The following is a 16,668-nucleotide window of genomic DNA, read 5'->3' as shown; positions in this document are numbered from 1 at the left end:
AGTACATCACTAAGGACAGCACATGGAGTGCATTCATGCTAGAATGTGGTCTGTGTGAAATTGGTTTTGGTCTGTTTAATATTTACTTAAAGGGGTGGGGATTGTTTGAATGTTTGAGTTCACCCCCCACACACACACACACGGAGGTCTATATGTAATTAGTTTCGAACCAATAGCAACAGCAAGGCAATAAGATGTAATTTCACACAACCAAACATTAGCAAAGGTTAGAGTAACAGAAAAGGGAGATGTTTTTAAATGATTTTTTTTTTTTAAAACTATACAATTTCTTGTAAAAATGCCATGATTGTGAGTGTTAAAAAACAACCTGTACTGACATAATGTTGAAATGTTCACTGATAGTGACTGTACCTAGCCTCCAAATCCCAGAAAGTGGGGTCATCGCTTGTCCAGGGTTGGATGGTTCTGGTGCTGTCACAAATGGGTCATACTCCAAATACTGCTCAGTGTAAGCTATCAGACTGACGCACAAAAATGCACATAAACACACAACACAACACAGAGGAAAGAAAAGAGTGAGGCATTAGCTCGTCACATGTTTAGAGACTATTTGATGTCAGTATTTTTTCCATTTACATGTTAATAGTGAATTACATGTTTTTCTTTAGTTTTGAGAAAAAAAACCCACTAAATTTCAGGTGGCTGCTTGTCTTGAATAGTCTGAGATAAACAGTAATAGAGACACAATGAAGCAGAATGCTCCTCACAACAGCAGCAGCAGCAGCAGCAGGGTGCAGAAAATGTTTTCCTTCACACAGGTTCAACAATAATTCAAGAATCCCCAATAAACAAACACAGCATATGTACTACAGCCACACTGCACCACCAACTCATGACCTCAAGCTGTTTATAGGAGAGAAAAAATAGATCTCTTCCTCTCTAAGCAGCAATATCCTTGTAACGCTGCAGTGCGTAAACTTCATTATATCCAGTTATAACTTTTTGATTACATATCACAACACATGAGAATATGAGCTATTAAAAAAAATGCTGATAATTCATTCATATGTTTGCAGACCTTTTTTTTAATGCAATTTCAAATACCTGAAGGAGCCATAAACATATACATCAGGCCAACAGAAGTAAAGTAAGTAAGAAAAGAAAACAGAAAGTACTGAGGCACCTAAACGTTACACCTAGAAGAGCTGCTCTTCCGATGCAGTTTTTGTACTGATGCTAGAGGAGGTTTGGCAACTTTTACCCAATTTGTACCTCAGACACTTGGCAAACCGCACTCTGTAACGAAATGCTTCCCCTCTGCAACAATCCACTAGAAGAATACAGTACATACAGTGTGATAGATAAATCTGGCAAAAACAACTCCTCTGTGGGGCACGATTAAGATCTTCATGTGAAGTCACAAAGTTTAAACAGTCATGCAATAATCAATCTTTTCTGCCCAGAGGACTGGACTCATTGGACTCATAACCAAAGAAAATGACCTGTAGCATCTGTAGATCACAAACCAACCACCTTATCTTGAATCCTTGAGCTTACTGTGTAATATTAAGTTAGTATCGATACAAAATTTTCAAAAACGTGGTTCCATATTGATAAATAATTCAAGTGAATGAAAGTGATGAACACGCATGTTGGGCCTGTGTGCCAGGTTGCCTTTTGAACCTGTGGCGTCAAATAATCACACTAAGCGTGAAAATTCAGGGACAAAACACAGCCTTACTTAACCAATTCACACCCAGACAGCAAAAGCAGCACTCTGAACTCAAAGCTTTCCATACTGGTAGGCTCTGCTTCTAAATGTCAAACTGAAACCACCAGAGGTTCAAATGAGATGTCAAGAAAACTATTATCCTCTCTCTGCCAGTGCTCTAGGAGAGTTACAGTAAAAGGTAGGCGAGTAGGGCAGAGCTTTGTCTGATTATTGATAGCCACAGAGTACAACAGATGGGAAGGGATCACCTTAGCGAAAAAGAGTGTCTGACAAGGCTGACGAGATAGAGATTAGATATGCTACAATGCTCTGTTTTAAATGTGTGAGAGATGTGGGTTTCCTGTACCTTCAGCAACTTTGGACATCTTCATGCAGTGACGATCTAGCTGAGTGTTCAGGAATAAGATCTGAAACAACCAAGAATTAAGTGTTTGTTTAAGGTACGACCTTAAAATGGTATGGTAAGTGTTTTGAATCTCTTTGCGCAGCTTCTCAATTGCTAGCAAACCTGTAACTGAAATAAATGAAAAGGAGCTTGTTTGAGTTGGTTGGCAGTGTCTGTATCAACTGGCGATATTGTTAGTGCTACCATTTCACATAATTACTGTTTGTGCCAGAAAACAATCCAGCAATTTGACAACATTTGACAAGGTGGGTACCATACAAAATGCATTACAGCGCCTGCCAATCTTCTCTGTAATGGGCCTGCGTCTGTGATATCAAATGCTAGTGGCAATAAAAGGGGAAACAGCACAAACCGATCTTCCACAATATGCTCAGGATTTTGGCAACATTTGGACTGATTTTTACCTCCTTCTCTACATCCTCCTTGGTGCCTTTTCTGCAGTGGTGCGAGGAGTGTGTATGGGACTGTGAGACTTGTTCCCTCCTCAATCACGCCATACACTGACTGAGCCGTTTGAACATATGAGAGAAGAAAAGTGGGACAAATAAGCATTAGAATGTATACTTATTTTCTGGCAATGTGGAAAATTATATTTATATATTGTTTTAAAATAAGAGACATGAATTTTAACGCAAAGTGCAAAAAGGAGAAAAGTAATATCCACGTGTAAAAAACTAAAAGTCCATCTCGAAGCAGATTTTTTAAAAATCACTTTAAAAAAAAGGTTCCCGTCACGCAGTTGTCACCTAAGGTTATACCCTTCTTAACTCTATGAGGGTTCTTCATGCGTCTGCATTTCCTGATGTCCATCTCTGTGGTGTTAACACATCCAGGCTGCAGAAAAAAGCAAGAAAAGTAATAACACTGCACTCAACACTGGTGATTGTTAAAGCTACTGTTCTGTGGGACATTCGCTAACTGACTGAGTTCAGCTGTAGAGGTGGCCACTGAGGGGCATCGATTAGAATGCACAGTCCAGAGCTTTGTCACTGAAGATTATTGTGGGATTGATGGAATGATACAACAGGATTAATATCGCTATGAGTGTGTGGGTATGTGTGTGGTTTTGTTATTGAACGTACACAGGGATTAATGTCAAGCCAGAAACTACCTACAATCACACAGGTCCAAACAATAGCGATCACAATACTAGCACTCTCCAGCCACTCTTCTTCTCCTCCCGACAATGCTACAGCTCACACAATGCTGCGCAGCGCAGCGCTCCCTCATCAGCTGGGTTCCGGTGCACTTGAAGGCTGATCTAGGGTCAGCCCTTTGTTACAGCCGCCCAAATTTGTACTATCAAATTTGTCACTTGACAAAGGGCTGATCGGGTCCATGTCTGGGATGTCTGGGAGGGCGATGAGGCGCGCCACAGGCCTCGTATAGGTCTTGTCCTTGACCTGGACCACAGCTGTCCTGACTCTTCCATCTGTCCCTGGGATGACCTCTGTGACCCGGCCAAGTGGCCACAGGGCCCGAGGGAGCTGGGGATCCACTACCATCACGATGGTTCCTAGTTTCAGTTGGGAGGTATCTTTGTGCCACTTGAGCGTGGCTGAAGAGTAGAAAGGTAGTGGCGGATGAATGGGTCCAGAACTGGTCTGCCAACACCTGGTGTGTCTCCAGCGGCGGCGGCTAGCATTTCTGTGTCAGTGTAGACTGCCTGTGGCAGTGATGGGTCCGGCCGCCCCATGAGGAGGAGATTGGGGGTCACGGATCCACATCAGCCACATCTGTGGAGACATAGCCGAGAGGTTTGGAGTTTAAAATCCCCTCAATCTCAATTAGCACTGTCCGGAGGACTTCCTCTGGGATAGGCTGAGGCCGGATGGTGGCGTACAAGGCAGCCTTCACCGACCTTACTTCTCTTTCCATATGCCCCCGAAGTGTGGTGCATTTGGGGGTTGAACTGGAACTGGATCTGGTATTTGGCCAGATGATCCTGGAGGGTGGGGTGCATTGCCTTGAAAGCATCTTTCAGCTCTCGTTCCCCTCCGCGAAATTTGTCCCCTGGTCCGACCAGAGCTCAGCCGGTTTTCCTCTTCGGGCAATGAATCTGCGAAGAGCCATAGGAAGGAGTCGGTGTCGAGTCCAGACAGGACATCTAAGGCACGGCTCGTGTTGTTAGGCACTTAAACAGAATGCCCCATCTTTTCTCATGACGACGGCCCACCTGCACTGTCAAGGGCCCAAAACAGTCCACACCTGTGGAGAAGAAGGGGGGTTTCATTAGCCGCAGTCTCGCCGGTGGCAGGTCGGCCATTCTTGGCACAGATGGATTAGCTCTCCACCTCTGACAGTCAGGGCAGGAACGCTGATGCCGCTTGACTGCTTCGCGACCCTGCAGAATCCAATATTTGCGACGTAGCTCTGCAAACAACCGTTCTGCTCCAGGATGGTGCAGGCTCCTGTCGGTATCATGGATGAGGAGCTGACACTCTGTGCCGGGGGTCTAGGACCACTGGGTGGATGGCATCTAGGTCCAGCTGGTCACTGCGGCGAAGACGCCCTCCAACACGAATCAGCTGCACTGTCTCATCAGACTCTGGGGCAAGACAGCGGAGCCTACTGGTGGCTGGCACTGGCTTGCCAGCCCTCAGTAGGTCCAGTTCCTCAGGGAAACTGTCCTGCTGGGCCCTTCTAAGCACCTCTCTCTCAGCTTCCCTGTAGTCTTCGGCAGACAGACATGCCTGGTCTGCAGCTGCCCCATGCAGGGCTCGAGCTACAGCCTCAGTCAATTCCCCAAAGGAGGAGCACTGATCAGTATCAGGCCCCAGTGAGGTTGTTACTGATGTAGTGAGGCAGCAGACAGTTGGCCTTCGCAGCTCCGCCACATCCTCGGCCTCTCCTACTACAGCCGCAGGCTGTGCCGGCCAAAGGTTTGTTACCTGTTGCAGGAAGGCTGGCCCATGCCTCCACCTGCTGTCACTGGCCAGCTCTAGTAGCGTCTTCCCCCGAGTGATGTCGTCAGCTGGGTTGTTGGCTGAGTCCACATACCTCCAGGCCTGGGCATCAGTAAGCTCCTGGATTTCGGCAACCGGGTGCCGATAAATACCTTGTATCGACAGGAGTCAGACTTGAGCCATGTGAGGACTGTAGTGGAGTCAGTCCATAGAATGATGTTGCGGATGGGCCCAGTCAGCTCTCTCTGCAGCAGTGAGGCTAACTGAGCAGCAGTTAGTGCGGCACACAGTTCAAGTCTCGGCATTGACAGCTGTTTCTTTGGCGCAACTCTAGACCTCGCTGACAGGAAAGCCACTTCCACATAGCCATCTAGGCTCTCTGCTCGCAAATAAGCTACTGAGCCATAGGCTTTCTCTGAAGCATCTGCGAAGATGTGCAGGTCTCGATGACAGCGGGGGCTGTCCATTCCTGGGCTGACGTAACAGCGGGGCAGTGAAATCTGGGAGAGATCCTGCAATTCCTCCTCCCATGCCAACCAGGGTTGCAGCACATCATCAGGTAGGGAGGGGTCATCCCAGTCTCTGTGTTTGTCCCACAACCGCTGTACTAAGACTTTGGCCCGTGTCGTGAAAGGGACAATAAAGCCCAGAGGGTCATACAGACGGGCAGGACTCTATAGATGTTCCGCAGAGTAGGTGTGGGGTGATCCGTATCCGGTACTTGTACCCCATGGTGTCCGAGCTACAGAGCCAGCGAAGCCCCAGGGCCAGTTCTTGAGGGTCGGTGTCGGACTCCGTGAGCCACAGCTCATTGCTCTCCGATCTGGCTTCCTTTGGGAGGTGACTGATGACCGCAGGCATGTTGCTGGCCCACTGGCGCAGCACAAATCCACCCATCGCTAGCAATGCCTTGAGCTTGTCAACCAGGTGTTGGGCTTCTTCAACAGAGCAGAAGCTCTGCAGGCAGTTGTCTACATAGAATGACCGCTCTATGGATACGCGGACATCCTCGCCTGGCTGGCTGTGGTCGAACACGTGCTTCTGCAGTGCAAATGTGGCACAACAGGGGCTGCAGGTTGTGCCAAATGGAAGGACTTGCCATACATACATGCTGGGTGGTTTCTCTGTCTTCAGGTTTCGCCACAGGAAGCGGAGCAATGGCTTGTCCTCAGGGAGCAACCTCACCTGATGAAACATACCTTGGATATCGCTGCTGACCGCGACTGTGTGTTCCCTGAAGCGCAGGAGGACTCCTAATAAGCTTGCACTCAGCGGGGGGCCTGGCAACAGCAGCTCATTAAGATTGTCTCCCTTGTACACATAGGAGCAGTTAAACACGATCCGGTTCTTCCCGTTATGGGTTACCATGTGGTGTGGGATGAACCAGGATTCAGCTGCCCCTTCCAGCTCCTCTTCTGGCACCTTCACGGCATAACCGGCTTTCTCCAGCTTGTCTATCTCCGCACAATATGCCGCGGCTTTGTCAGGGTCTCTCCGCAGGCGTCCTCTGTGCTGCGGAGACTGGCTAGTACTGCCTCCTTAGGTGCTTTAAGTTTGGCATGTCCTTCACTCTGAGAAGGGGAGTGGCATAGCGCTGGATACCGTCGACATTGACGCGAACAGTCTTTGTCTCTAGCAGGTGGACAGCGTCCTGGTCCTGCCTGGAACGTGTGACTAGCCGCTCATTCTTGTAGGGAAGGACATCTAATTGCCACAGTCTCTCCACACTGTGAAGGAGCTCAGCCGTCGGGGAGAGAGTGGAGAGATGCAGACACTGCTGTGTGATGGACTGCTGCTTGATGTGCTTGGTTGGCCCCTGCAGGGTCCAGCCAAGCCGTGTCTTCACTGCAGCTGGAGCTCCTGGAGGACCCAGGCGCACCTGCTCCACAGGTGTGATGAGATTGAGTGTAGTCAGATCCCGATAGCAGTAGAGGGCGCACCTGTTCAATGCTGTAGGGGAAGGCCTCTGTAAAGTGTTTATGCCTTCTCTGAAGGGCTTTCACAGGGTGGGTGTGCTCCGCAGTCCCAGTTGGTCCGCTGTGAATGCCTCTGTTTATCTTGAAGGGACCTTTTTGGCTGATCAGCGGGTGAGAGGGAGAACGACACTGCGGCGCCGTGTATCCTTGAAGGTCCTGCGCACTGTCCGAAGAGCCAGGTCTTCGGCTTCACCTCTCAGTTTGAGCCTTTGTTGTTGCCTCCGGGAGGATTATGGTCCGCTCGGATCCATCGTCAAGGATGGCATATGTCTCAATGGCCAGGGGACCGTTGCGTAGCAGCACCTTGCTGACCTTCAGCAGTACTTGGCTGCATCCTGATCGCCGATCAAGGTATAGGATTTCATTGGTTGTGCTAACAAGGCACGCAGTGTTCTCCGTTTGAGGCTTGGCATTCACCTCATGCAATGCTTGCAGGTGTCTCCCTTTTGCATTTCTCCACACAGCATCTCAGACGGCACTGAGCAGCTTGGTGCAGGCGACCGCATCGCCAGCATCTCTGTTCGTCTTGATCCCACGCTGTTCTCTGGTCCACTGTGAGCTGTGAAAAGTTAGCACATTGGTCGAGAAAGTGCTGATTATTGTTGCAATAGGGGCAGTAAGCCGTTCTATTGGCTCGCTGGGCTCCAGCAGGTAGCTTGCTGCCGTGGGGGTTACTCTCGGGCGATCAGCAGCAAGCAGAACACTGATGCTCTTTCCCCCTTTGCTATCACACGATCGCTCGGCTTGGACCCCCGCGCTGTTCTTGTCCTCGCGATGCAGGGACTCATACACTGTCTCCTGGATCTTCAGCTCGTAAGTTGAGCCAATCAGAGAAGTGCAGGAGGCTGGGGATGGTGATGCGCATGGGATACAAGAACCTCTTGAATTCTGCCCGCATGTTCTGGAGACAGCTTGGAGCAGGGAGTCGGGTTGACGTGGGATCCGCAGCGGAGCTCTGTCTGTCCACTGTCCCCCAGCTGATCCAGCATGCCCACTAATGCTCTGACTTTCAGTGCAAAACCGCTTGAAGCCATGACATCAACCCCGTGCCACACTTGGGGCTTCCATCAGGTCTGCAATCCTTTGAGAGCAAGTGGTGTTGCTGCCCGTAATGCTCAATAAGGCTTGCCATTGTCTCTGTGTAAGGATAGGAGGAGCTTGTGTACGAATCTGCGATGAGAAGGGCCTCCTCATACTTCAAGTGTCGACAAGAATCTGGTACTTGAAGCGCCTCTGTGGCGTCCTTGGCAACAATTCTCCAAGGCAAAACCTTGAGCCTGGCAAATTCCCTCGGGTCCCCTTTAGTAAATAGAGGGATAGTGGGTTTTGGACCACGGTAGACTAACTCACCTGATGGATGCCGAAGTCTGACTCCCTCTCGCTGGTACGTGAGGCTGGCAGTAGTCGGGGGTTCGTGGCTTTGGTACGGGGTGTGGCTCTGGGTGTGGCCCCCTGTGCTTTGTCCTTTAAGCCCTCAGCAGCTCTGTGAGTTCTGTAATCACATTGGCCCTAGAGGTGGCAGTGGGTCATCTGTTACTGGAGGTGGTGGCTTTGGCCAGATGCCGTCACCTCCCGGAGGTGGCATATCTCCAGCTGTTGCTGGTGGAGGTGGAGGCAGTGGTGGGATCTGGTCCATGCCATCATGCTGCTGCAATGGGTGTAGCAGGGAAGCTGCCTGCTCTATTTGCTGAGAATGGTAAGCGAGACCATGTGTGGTTGCGGGACCGGTGATGCTCTCTCGTCAAGTCGCCGCTGCAGTTGCAGCATCTGCCTTTGCATTCTCTGATTCTCCTCCATCAGTTGGTGAAGAGCATTAAGGACTTCTGGTGTAGCTCCTGAATCCTGCTTTGGCCGTGGTGTAATAGGCGTGCTCTGAAAAAGGGGGTCTGCCTCATCCGACACATGCCAATGGTTTGTGACTGCTCCAAGCTTAGCATCCGAATCAGCATACTCGACTGGTAAAGAGGCGAGAGGCGTCATCCTGGCGGGTCTCTCCGGTGTTCCTTTCAGGCTACGACAGGGTGGCTGACGCGGGGACAGGTAAGCTGCATCCGGGGGGCTGAAGGCCACTTGTTGTTCTGGGAGGGAGACTACATATTCTTCCATCCAGGCTGGTTGCCGCGTCATGCGTCGTGGGCGGGCACCCGCTGCATAATAATGTGTTTGCTGGTCTTGGGACATCTCTGGCAATCCTCAGTAACCACAATAAAAGGAATCTCGCTGGGGCCTCCAAATGTTCTGTGGGACATTCGCTAACTGACTGAGTTCAGCTGTAGAGGTGGCCACTGAGGGGCATCGATTAGAATGCACAGTCCAGAGCTTTGTCACTGAAGATTTATTGTGGGATTGATGGAATGATACAACAGGATAATATCGCTATGAGTGTGTGGGTATGTGTGTGGTTTTGTTATTGAACGTACACAGGGATTAATGTCAAGCCAGAAACTACCTACAATCACACAGGTCCAAACAATAGCGATCACAATACTAGCACTCTCCAGCCACTCTTCTTCTCCTCCCGACAATGCTACAGCTCACACAATGCTGCGCAGCGCAGCGCTCCCTCATCAGCTGGGTTCCGGTGCACTTGAAGGCTGATCTAGGGTCAGCCCTTTGTTACAGCTACCCTGACTCTTTTTTCAGTAAGAGAACTACAGAAGGAGAAAAAACGAGAATGTGGATTTGGTGGGTGGTTATAATCTCACATACAGAGGAAGCGCCTTACCACTGGTCTGTGGACGTCCCAGAAGGCTCTCTCTTGGCTGTCCAGGATCTTTCTTTCAATTTTATCCTTTTTCCTGTCAATCCTGCAGATGAGAGAAGTTAGTATAAGAAAAATAGCTTTCTAAGCATGCACGTGAAAGAGAACTGAAGGATAAGAAGAGCGGTATAATCTGTAGACTTTAAAGCCTTCAATGATTTTTTTCTTTAATAGTAATGAGGCTCAGAAAAGGTTTTATCACAGCCTACAATATACTCTGTAGCTTCATACATAAGTTAGTGCTTTTCCAACTGCTTGAGTATTTCCAGTTTTATGAAACCTACTATACTAGTACCTGAAGTCTTTGACCACTGACAAAGTGCATCAAGTTTCTTTTCAATATTTTATGCACTAGACTTCCACACTGTTACTAATTTAGGATAAGAAAAAACAAAACATTTTTAGCGTACCTGGAACCACAATTAAAATGTAAATATATGGAAGGAAGCATGCAGTGGTTTTTAAAGATCTGAACTAAAAGCTTTCACTCAGAACTGATGTAACTTTTGGATTCATAATCGAAAGAAGACTCTTCCCACGTTCTCAGTTTCCCAATTTCCACATGTTTCCAAAGAGCATTGCCTATATTTGTTGCTTTAAAGAGCATTTATTGTGAAACAGAGCAGTAGACACATGGGTCCTAATCTCATACTGGTAATCTTGCATGAAACCACATGTAGAAATGCTCACTTCTCATGATTGTTTGTCTTTACCTTGGGTGTGAATGACATCAGTGCATGCACTGTAGTTTCATGTGTTGCCTTGGTAACAGATCACACTTACTTGACCTGGGCCTCAGCCTGCATGTAGATAAACTCCCACTTCCTGGCAAAAGCTCTCTGCAGCCTGGTCAGGTTCTCCTTGTTAGAGAGCGGATATAGAGACATTATCAAACGTGTCCAAGGAAAAAAACAGTGTTAATAAAAATACTGTTAAATACATTCGACAGTTTTAAAGTTTGAATCTGCTCCAAGAGGTAATTTAGATTTCATGCCATCACAGACACACGCCTGTCTGACCTTTAAGAGGTTGTATTTTTTTTTGGTCCCAAAGCTTGACACACAGATCAATACTAAGCACCAATAGCTTAGAGCAACAGTTCAACACTCACAGCCTCGTAATCTGCCAGCTCCAGCCTCGTCTTATTCTGCATGGTCCGCTTGCACAGGTAAATAGCTGAAAGAGAAAGAGAGAGAAAGAATTTATCAGTATACACATCCCCCTTTCTCCTTTTAGTCATCTGTGCATCTCTCATTCCCTGTGTACCCACTTCACCTCTCCTCATCATCCATGGTACACAGAGTACAATCACTTTCAAGATGCCTGCTCACCTTTAGGATTATGAGGCAGTTTTAAGAGTCACTAAAAACTCCCAAATCAAAAACTTCAGCCATAGCCGCATCTGAAAGGATGAAGGGCAGGAAGTGGAACAATGATTGACTAATCCTGGCAGCTGTTCCTCTCCTCAACCAAAACTATAGTTGCAATTTAATTCTAAATTGCCATCTTATGTCTTCTCATCTGTTTATAGTTGTGTTACCTTTTTTCAAATCAGCAAAATTAGAAAAATATCTATATAGAAGAAGACTTAAAATTAAATACTGTATTGAAAAGCATAACAGGGTTATTCTACTTCAATTCACAAAAAAAAAAAAAAAAAATGTATTTAGATCCCAGCCTGCCTGGCCGTATTAACATATTACGTCTAGGTTGGACGTTGTGACATGGAGAAAGGCTGTTTTTATCAGTTATCCATGTTCTGAGTCACAGTGCTTTCAAGAAAAATATTACCTGTGGGATAATTTAATAGACTTTAAAAAATTTACTTTGTAACATTTCAGATTTCCTGCTCCCAGGAAGGTCAATTCCAAGGCCAGAGTACAGGTCAAAAGGTCAAACAGATGAAATAAATTATTATAAGAGCTAAAATTTGACAATTGCATTTCATGCTCAACGCATTTCTAAATAATCAGTTTCATCAAAATTGGATGAATTGCTTAGGAAGAATGGGCCAGATTTATACCTAATCTGGGCCATTTTTCCCAAAATCTAGGGAAGTAATATCATGTTTAACTTGTAGTATTAAAAGTGACCTAGTAGCATATCATGAAGCCAATATTGAGTGCCAACTAGCAAGTATCATTTATTTTGGAAGCATTTTGACTGTAGACCAGTGAAATGTATATCTATTATTAATGATAGTTATTTTGACCAATAAATGGGCTGATCAATAAATGCATCATGGATTTGCCAAATATTGCAGGTGACACTTGAGCCTGAACCCAGAAGTGAGCCTGTCTTCATAGATTCTCTGTTAAAATGGCCAGCTTCAGCCATGTAATAAAATTATTTACATCCTGGTACAAAAAACTCCTCCATAAATTACCACCTTATTGTGGCGGAGGGGTTTGTGTGTCCCTGTGATCTCAGGAGATGTTGTCCAGGGGCTTTGCCCCCTTGGTCGGGTCTCCCATGGCAAATTGGTCCTGGGTGAGGGGCCAGACAAACAGAGATTTCAACAACCCCTATTTAAGAGTCACCAAGGGAACTGTTTACCCTGCCCGGGATAGGATTACTGGGGCCCCACCCTGGAGCCAGGCCTGGGGATGGAGCTTGAGGGAGAGTGTCTGGTGGCCGGGCATTAGCCCGTGGTGCAAAGCCCGAAGAGGACACTTGGCCCACCCTCCTGTAAGCCCACCACTCACAGGAAGCGTCGTAGGGGTTGGCTACAATGTGTCGACCAAGGGCGAAGGCCCTGGCGGACCGATCCCCGGTTATCTAGGCTGGCTATTGGGACATGGAATGTCACCTTGCTGGTGGGGAGGGAGCCTGAGCTAGCACATAAGGTTGGGAGATACCAGCTAGTTGGGCTCACCTCAATGCGTGGCCTGGGCTCTGGAACTAGTCTCCTGGAGAGGGGCTGGACTCTGTTCAAGTCTGGAGTTGCCCTCGGTGAGAGGCGGCAAGCTGGGGTGGGTATTCTTGTATCCCCATTGGAATTCTCACCGAGACGAGAGGGTTGCTTCCCCAAGTCTTCGGGCTGGGGAACGGGTCCTGATTGCTGCGCCAAATGACAATTCAGAATACACAGCCTTCTTGAAATCACTGAGCGGGGTGCTCAAGGATGCTCCATCTGGTGACTCCATTGTCTTGCTGGGAGACTTCAATGCTCATGTGGGCAATGACAGTGAGACCTGGTGGGGCGTCATTGGGAGGAATGGCCTGCCCAATCTGAACCTGTGATGTTTTGTTATTAGACTTCTGTGCAAACTACAGTTTGTCTATAACAAACACCATGTTCAGAAATAAGGATGTCCATAAGTGAGGGTGCTCTGGGAACGTCTGGCAGAGGCCCCAGTCCATGAGATCTTCGACTACCACCTCCGTAGAAATTCAACAGCATTCTGAGGGAGGCTGAGGACATTGAGTCCAAATAGACCATGTTCCGCACCTCCAGTGTTGAAGCTGCTGCTCAGAGCTGTGGCTGCAAGGTGGTTGGCGCCTGTCCAGGAGGGAGCCATCAAGCTGAAGAAGGAGTTTTATCAGGCTTGGTTTAGCATGTGGGACTCCGGAGGCTGGCTGCTGGCTGGATGGTACAAAATGGTTTTAGACTCTCTGCATAGTTCCATCTTCTTCATGGGTGATTTTTTTTTTTTCACATTCAAATTGTGTTAAGGCTTATGGTTACGGGTGTGGCCACTTTGATTGGCAATTGGCAATACCTGGTTTTCTGGAGGTAGGATTAAATAATTAATCTAAAACACTGAATTTTAATCCACAGATTTTTATTGCTCTTTACTGAATTACAGAATAATGAAATTATAATTACTAAGAGAAACTGTTAGCAAGATGCTAAAAACACCCAACCTTTGAAAGTAGGGGGCAAAAATATATTTCACACAAATGTGTGACATTACTTTGAAGTTTCTATGGGGGGGGGGGTTATCCTATAGAAATACCCAACTTTATATGATATGTACATGTTTACTCAGTGTAAAGTCAGATCTAAAGAAATGTACAGCTCTACAGTGGAATATTTATTGGTGACCACTTGTTATAATCACTTTTAAGCTACACAGTCTAGTTATTGCTGTTATTGCTTCCCAGAGCTGAGTGAACAGACAGGAAATAAAAAGTGAGGTTCATCCAGATAATGAAAATAAGAAGGAATTCATAAAGCATTTTTCAAGGTTTAGATTGAGAAAATGCACATTTTATCTCACAGCTATTATTAGTGGTTACTCATATTGCTGATGTTGGAGGTGTAGTTTGCATCTCTCAAGCATCTGTAGTAAATTAGATTAGAAAATGGGACCACAAAAAACATTTGCTCCATCCTAAATTAAGTATAGCATCATAGTACTGTAGATTTTTTTTCTTCCATGCAGTGATACTATATTACTGTTTCCAATCCATTTATGTGTTTTCTAATCCATTTTATCAGTTTCATAACTGATGCATAGCTCTTTAAAACTAAAGGACATGCAATAAAAAACAAAACAAACAACAAAAACAAATGTAAAAGGTAAAGTTTCTCACCATAGTCTGTGTTCTCAGGCTCCCAACAGTTGGATGGCCAGAAATACGGCGCCTGAGGGGGAAACAAAGTGGAAATGTGAGAATCAAAGTGATTCTGCATTGCTGCTGATTATTCACTGAACCTCCCAGGTCACGATCTGTGAGTCAAAAACTATTTGACAAAACTGGAGTGATGATGGTGATGACCTTTACACCACAGTTGTTTGCCTCTGAGACACAGCGGTGCGCATAATTGTCTTGCTTCACCAATCACAATATTTTTTATTTTCCAGCTGAAGAGATTCAGAACAGCTGACTTCTAAAACTTTCACACCTCTGTAACACCCCAGGGGGCTATTACTCATGGAAAAGTATTGCAGAAACACAATAAAGAATGGCAGCTGGGAAATAAACAAAGAAAAACAGAACAATAAACCACCAGGCAAGAACAGACAGGACAGGATCGGTTATTTGACAAAATCTGTATGTCTTCTTGAACAGTTTTACAAACCATATGTAGTATTTTCATTGAGGAGATATGTTACATAACTGTGATTTTTCTACCCTGTGTGTTCTCTTTATCTTGCACTTGGTTTGCCTCCAAAATGAAATGCTAATAAGCGGTGATTATTTTATGAAGCTCTTTCGGCAATGGCAATAGACCTCTTCCTCACCTCTTTGATTCCACTTCAATTTGAAGGAAGAGAACCAAGGTCAAATAACCTAATGTGTACTGCTGGATTAATTAAAGCGCTCTTCTAGCTTCATTGGAGAGTCAATCCTGTAACTGCAGTATGTATAGGAAGGAAGAAGATGCTAGATTCTAATTTCGCCACATGCCACTTTTGAATACCTGACTGAGTAATGGAAAACATGGTTTCCTTTCTTTAATTAGTTCAGTCTGGGATAATTAATATGCAAATTTAATGTCCACTGCCTTATCTGTGAACAGTGAAGGAGCACAAAGTGTCAGCATGCTGTATTTTTTGTTCTTTGATACAAGTCTCTAATTGTAGCGTGGGCTGCTACAATATGTGTCCCTCTAAAGATTTTGGTAGCTGCCTATTTGGCCTGGACCCAGACCTGCTTCATCTGCTCTCTTGATGAATATTTTAACATCTCACCATTCATTTTTAATCAGGTCACAGGATCCCAACATAGTACTGAAGAAACTGTAGTGGACAGGGTCTCGGTGCGTCCATAAAGAAGCAAGTAATCTTCAGCAGTTGATTGAGGTATTCTAGGTGACCCCCACAGCTAGATTAAACTTGCTGGAGTTTTTCATTATCTCTTACAATTACACAGAATGAAGAAGGTATTAGTCTGCAAATATGTCTGGTACAAAAAGGGAACACAAAAGAAAAACTACTTTCATTTATTGGCAATAAAGAACCAGTACTCAAAAATTTACCATTTCAAAAGCTGTCCCGTACAAAAAGTTTGGTTTGGTTTCTGTGGTATTTGTGTGGTATCACCTTAGCTTAGCCTGCCACAAGAGAGGCATAGATTTATCATGCAGGAGGAAGTTGAATGTGTGCCGTTATTCCAAATGTTTTAGCTGAGCCATGTCTAAACTGAGCATGAAGTTAAATAGATTTAAAAACAGAAGATGGAGAGTCAACCACAACTATGGTGAATTTTGCACTGTGTTAAGTATAGCTATCAATAAAAGAATTAACTGTCTTAGTTATTTTAATGTAACCACAAGTAACTAATACAAATGGTACCTAGCATAGGTTAGCAAGTCAATAACGCTAGCTAGCCTTGATGTAGGACTGTTTGCTAACAGTCTATTGCTGTTACCATGTAACCTGATCGTACTGCTATTCTATGTCAAGAATATTAGGCAACTGTAGAGTAACATTTTGAAGCTATTACACAGGACTTTGACTATATAGCATCACACTGAAGTAACATAGAAGGCTGTTTTTCAGGTCTGATTTTAAACTCCATCACTGCACAGAATCTGCTCTTTTAATGGTTTGTTAAAGACTTCTTCTGTATTGCTGAAGCTAGTGACTTGGCTATACTGGTATTACTAGATCTCACTGCTGCATTTTATAAAAGTTAACAAGATCTCAAGTTTCACATGTTGAGCATGTAGGCCTATTGGTATTTGTGGTTCAAGTCTTATCTGACTAATGGGTTTCCCGTCAGCACTGGTAACTACTCTTCTAACACTGCCTCCTTGACATGTGGTGTACCCCAAGGTTTCATTCAACAGTAACTCTAGACTTAACCCCAGATATACCAAGACCCCAACCTAGGATTAACCATAAAGTAACCATAAAGTTTTGAATGACCTAAGAATTAATGTAGCCACTTCTCCTATAGCCTCGTCTGTGTTTTTACCACTTGGTGTTTCCGCTCACCTGGAAGCGGTAGAAAGTGCCATCGTCTTTGAGGAG

General features: G+C 45.7%; 1 protein-coding gene across 1 annotated transcript in view; it reads right to left on the bottom strand.

The window, feature by feature from the left end:
* Nucleotides 1-16,668, bottom strand: part of LOC115774748 (regulator of G-protein signaling 6-like) — a 116,998-nt gene that overhangs the window by 7,658 nt on the left and 92,672 nt on the right. Inside the window, 11 exon segments of the mRNA XM_030722146.1 lie at nucleotides 373-418; nucleotides 421-484; nucleotides 2,041-2,100; nucleotides 2,504-2,536; nucleotides 2,538-2,603; nucleotides 2,859-2,933; nucleotides 9,707-9,788; nucleotides 10,526-10,602; nucleotides 10,854-10,918; nucleotides 14,282-14,333; nucleotides 16,633-16,667. Coding sequence (XP_030578006.1) covers nucleotides 373-418; nucleotides 421-484; nucleotides 2,041-2,100; nucleotides 2,504-2,536; nucleotides 2,538-2,603; nucleotides 2,859-2,933; nucleotides 9,707-9,788; nucleotides 10,526-10,602; nucleotides 10,854-10,918; nucleotides 14,282-14,333; nucleotides 16,633-16,667 — 655 coding nt within the window.

The sequence above is a fragment of the Archocentrus centrarchus genome, chromosome 24 (assembly GCF_007364275.1).
Source record: "Archocentrus centrarchus isolate MPI-CPG fArcCen1 chromosome 24, fArcCen1, whole genome shotgun sequence".
Taxonomy (NCBI): domain Eukaryota; kingdom Metazoa; phylum Chordata; class Actinopteri; order Cichliformes; family Cichlidae; genus Archocentrus; species Archocentrus centrarchus.
Note: the sequence above shows the minus strand (reverse complement) of the source record. Positions and strands in the feature narration are given on the sequence as shown.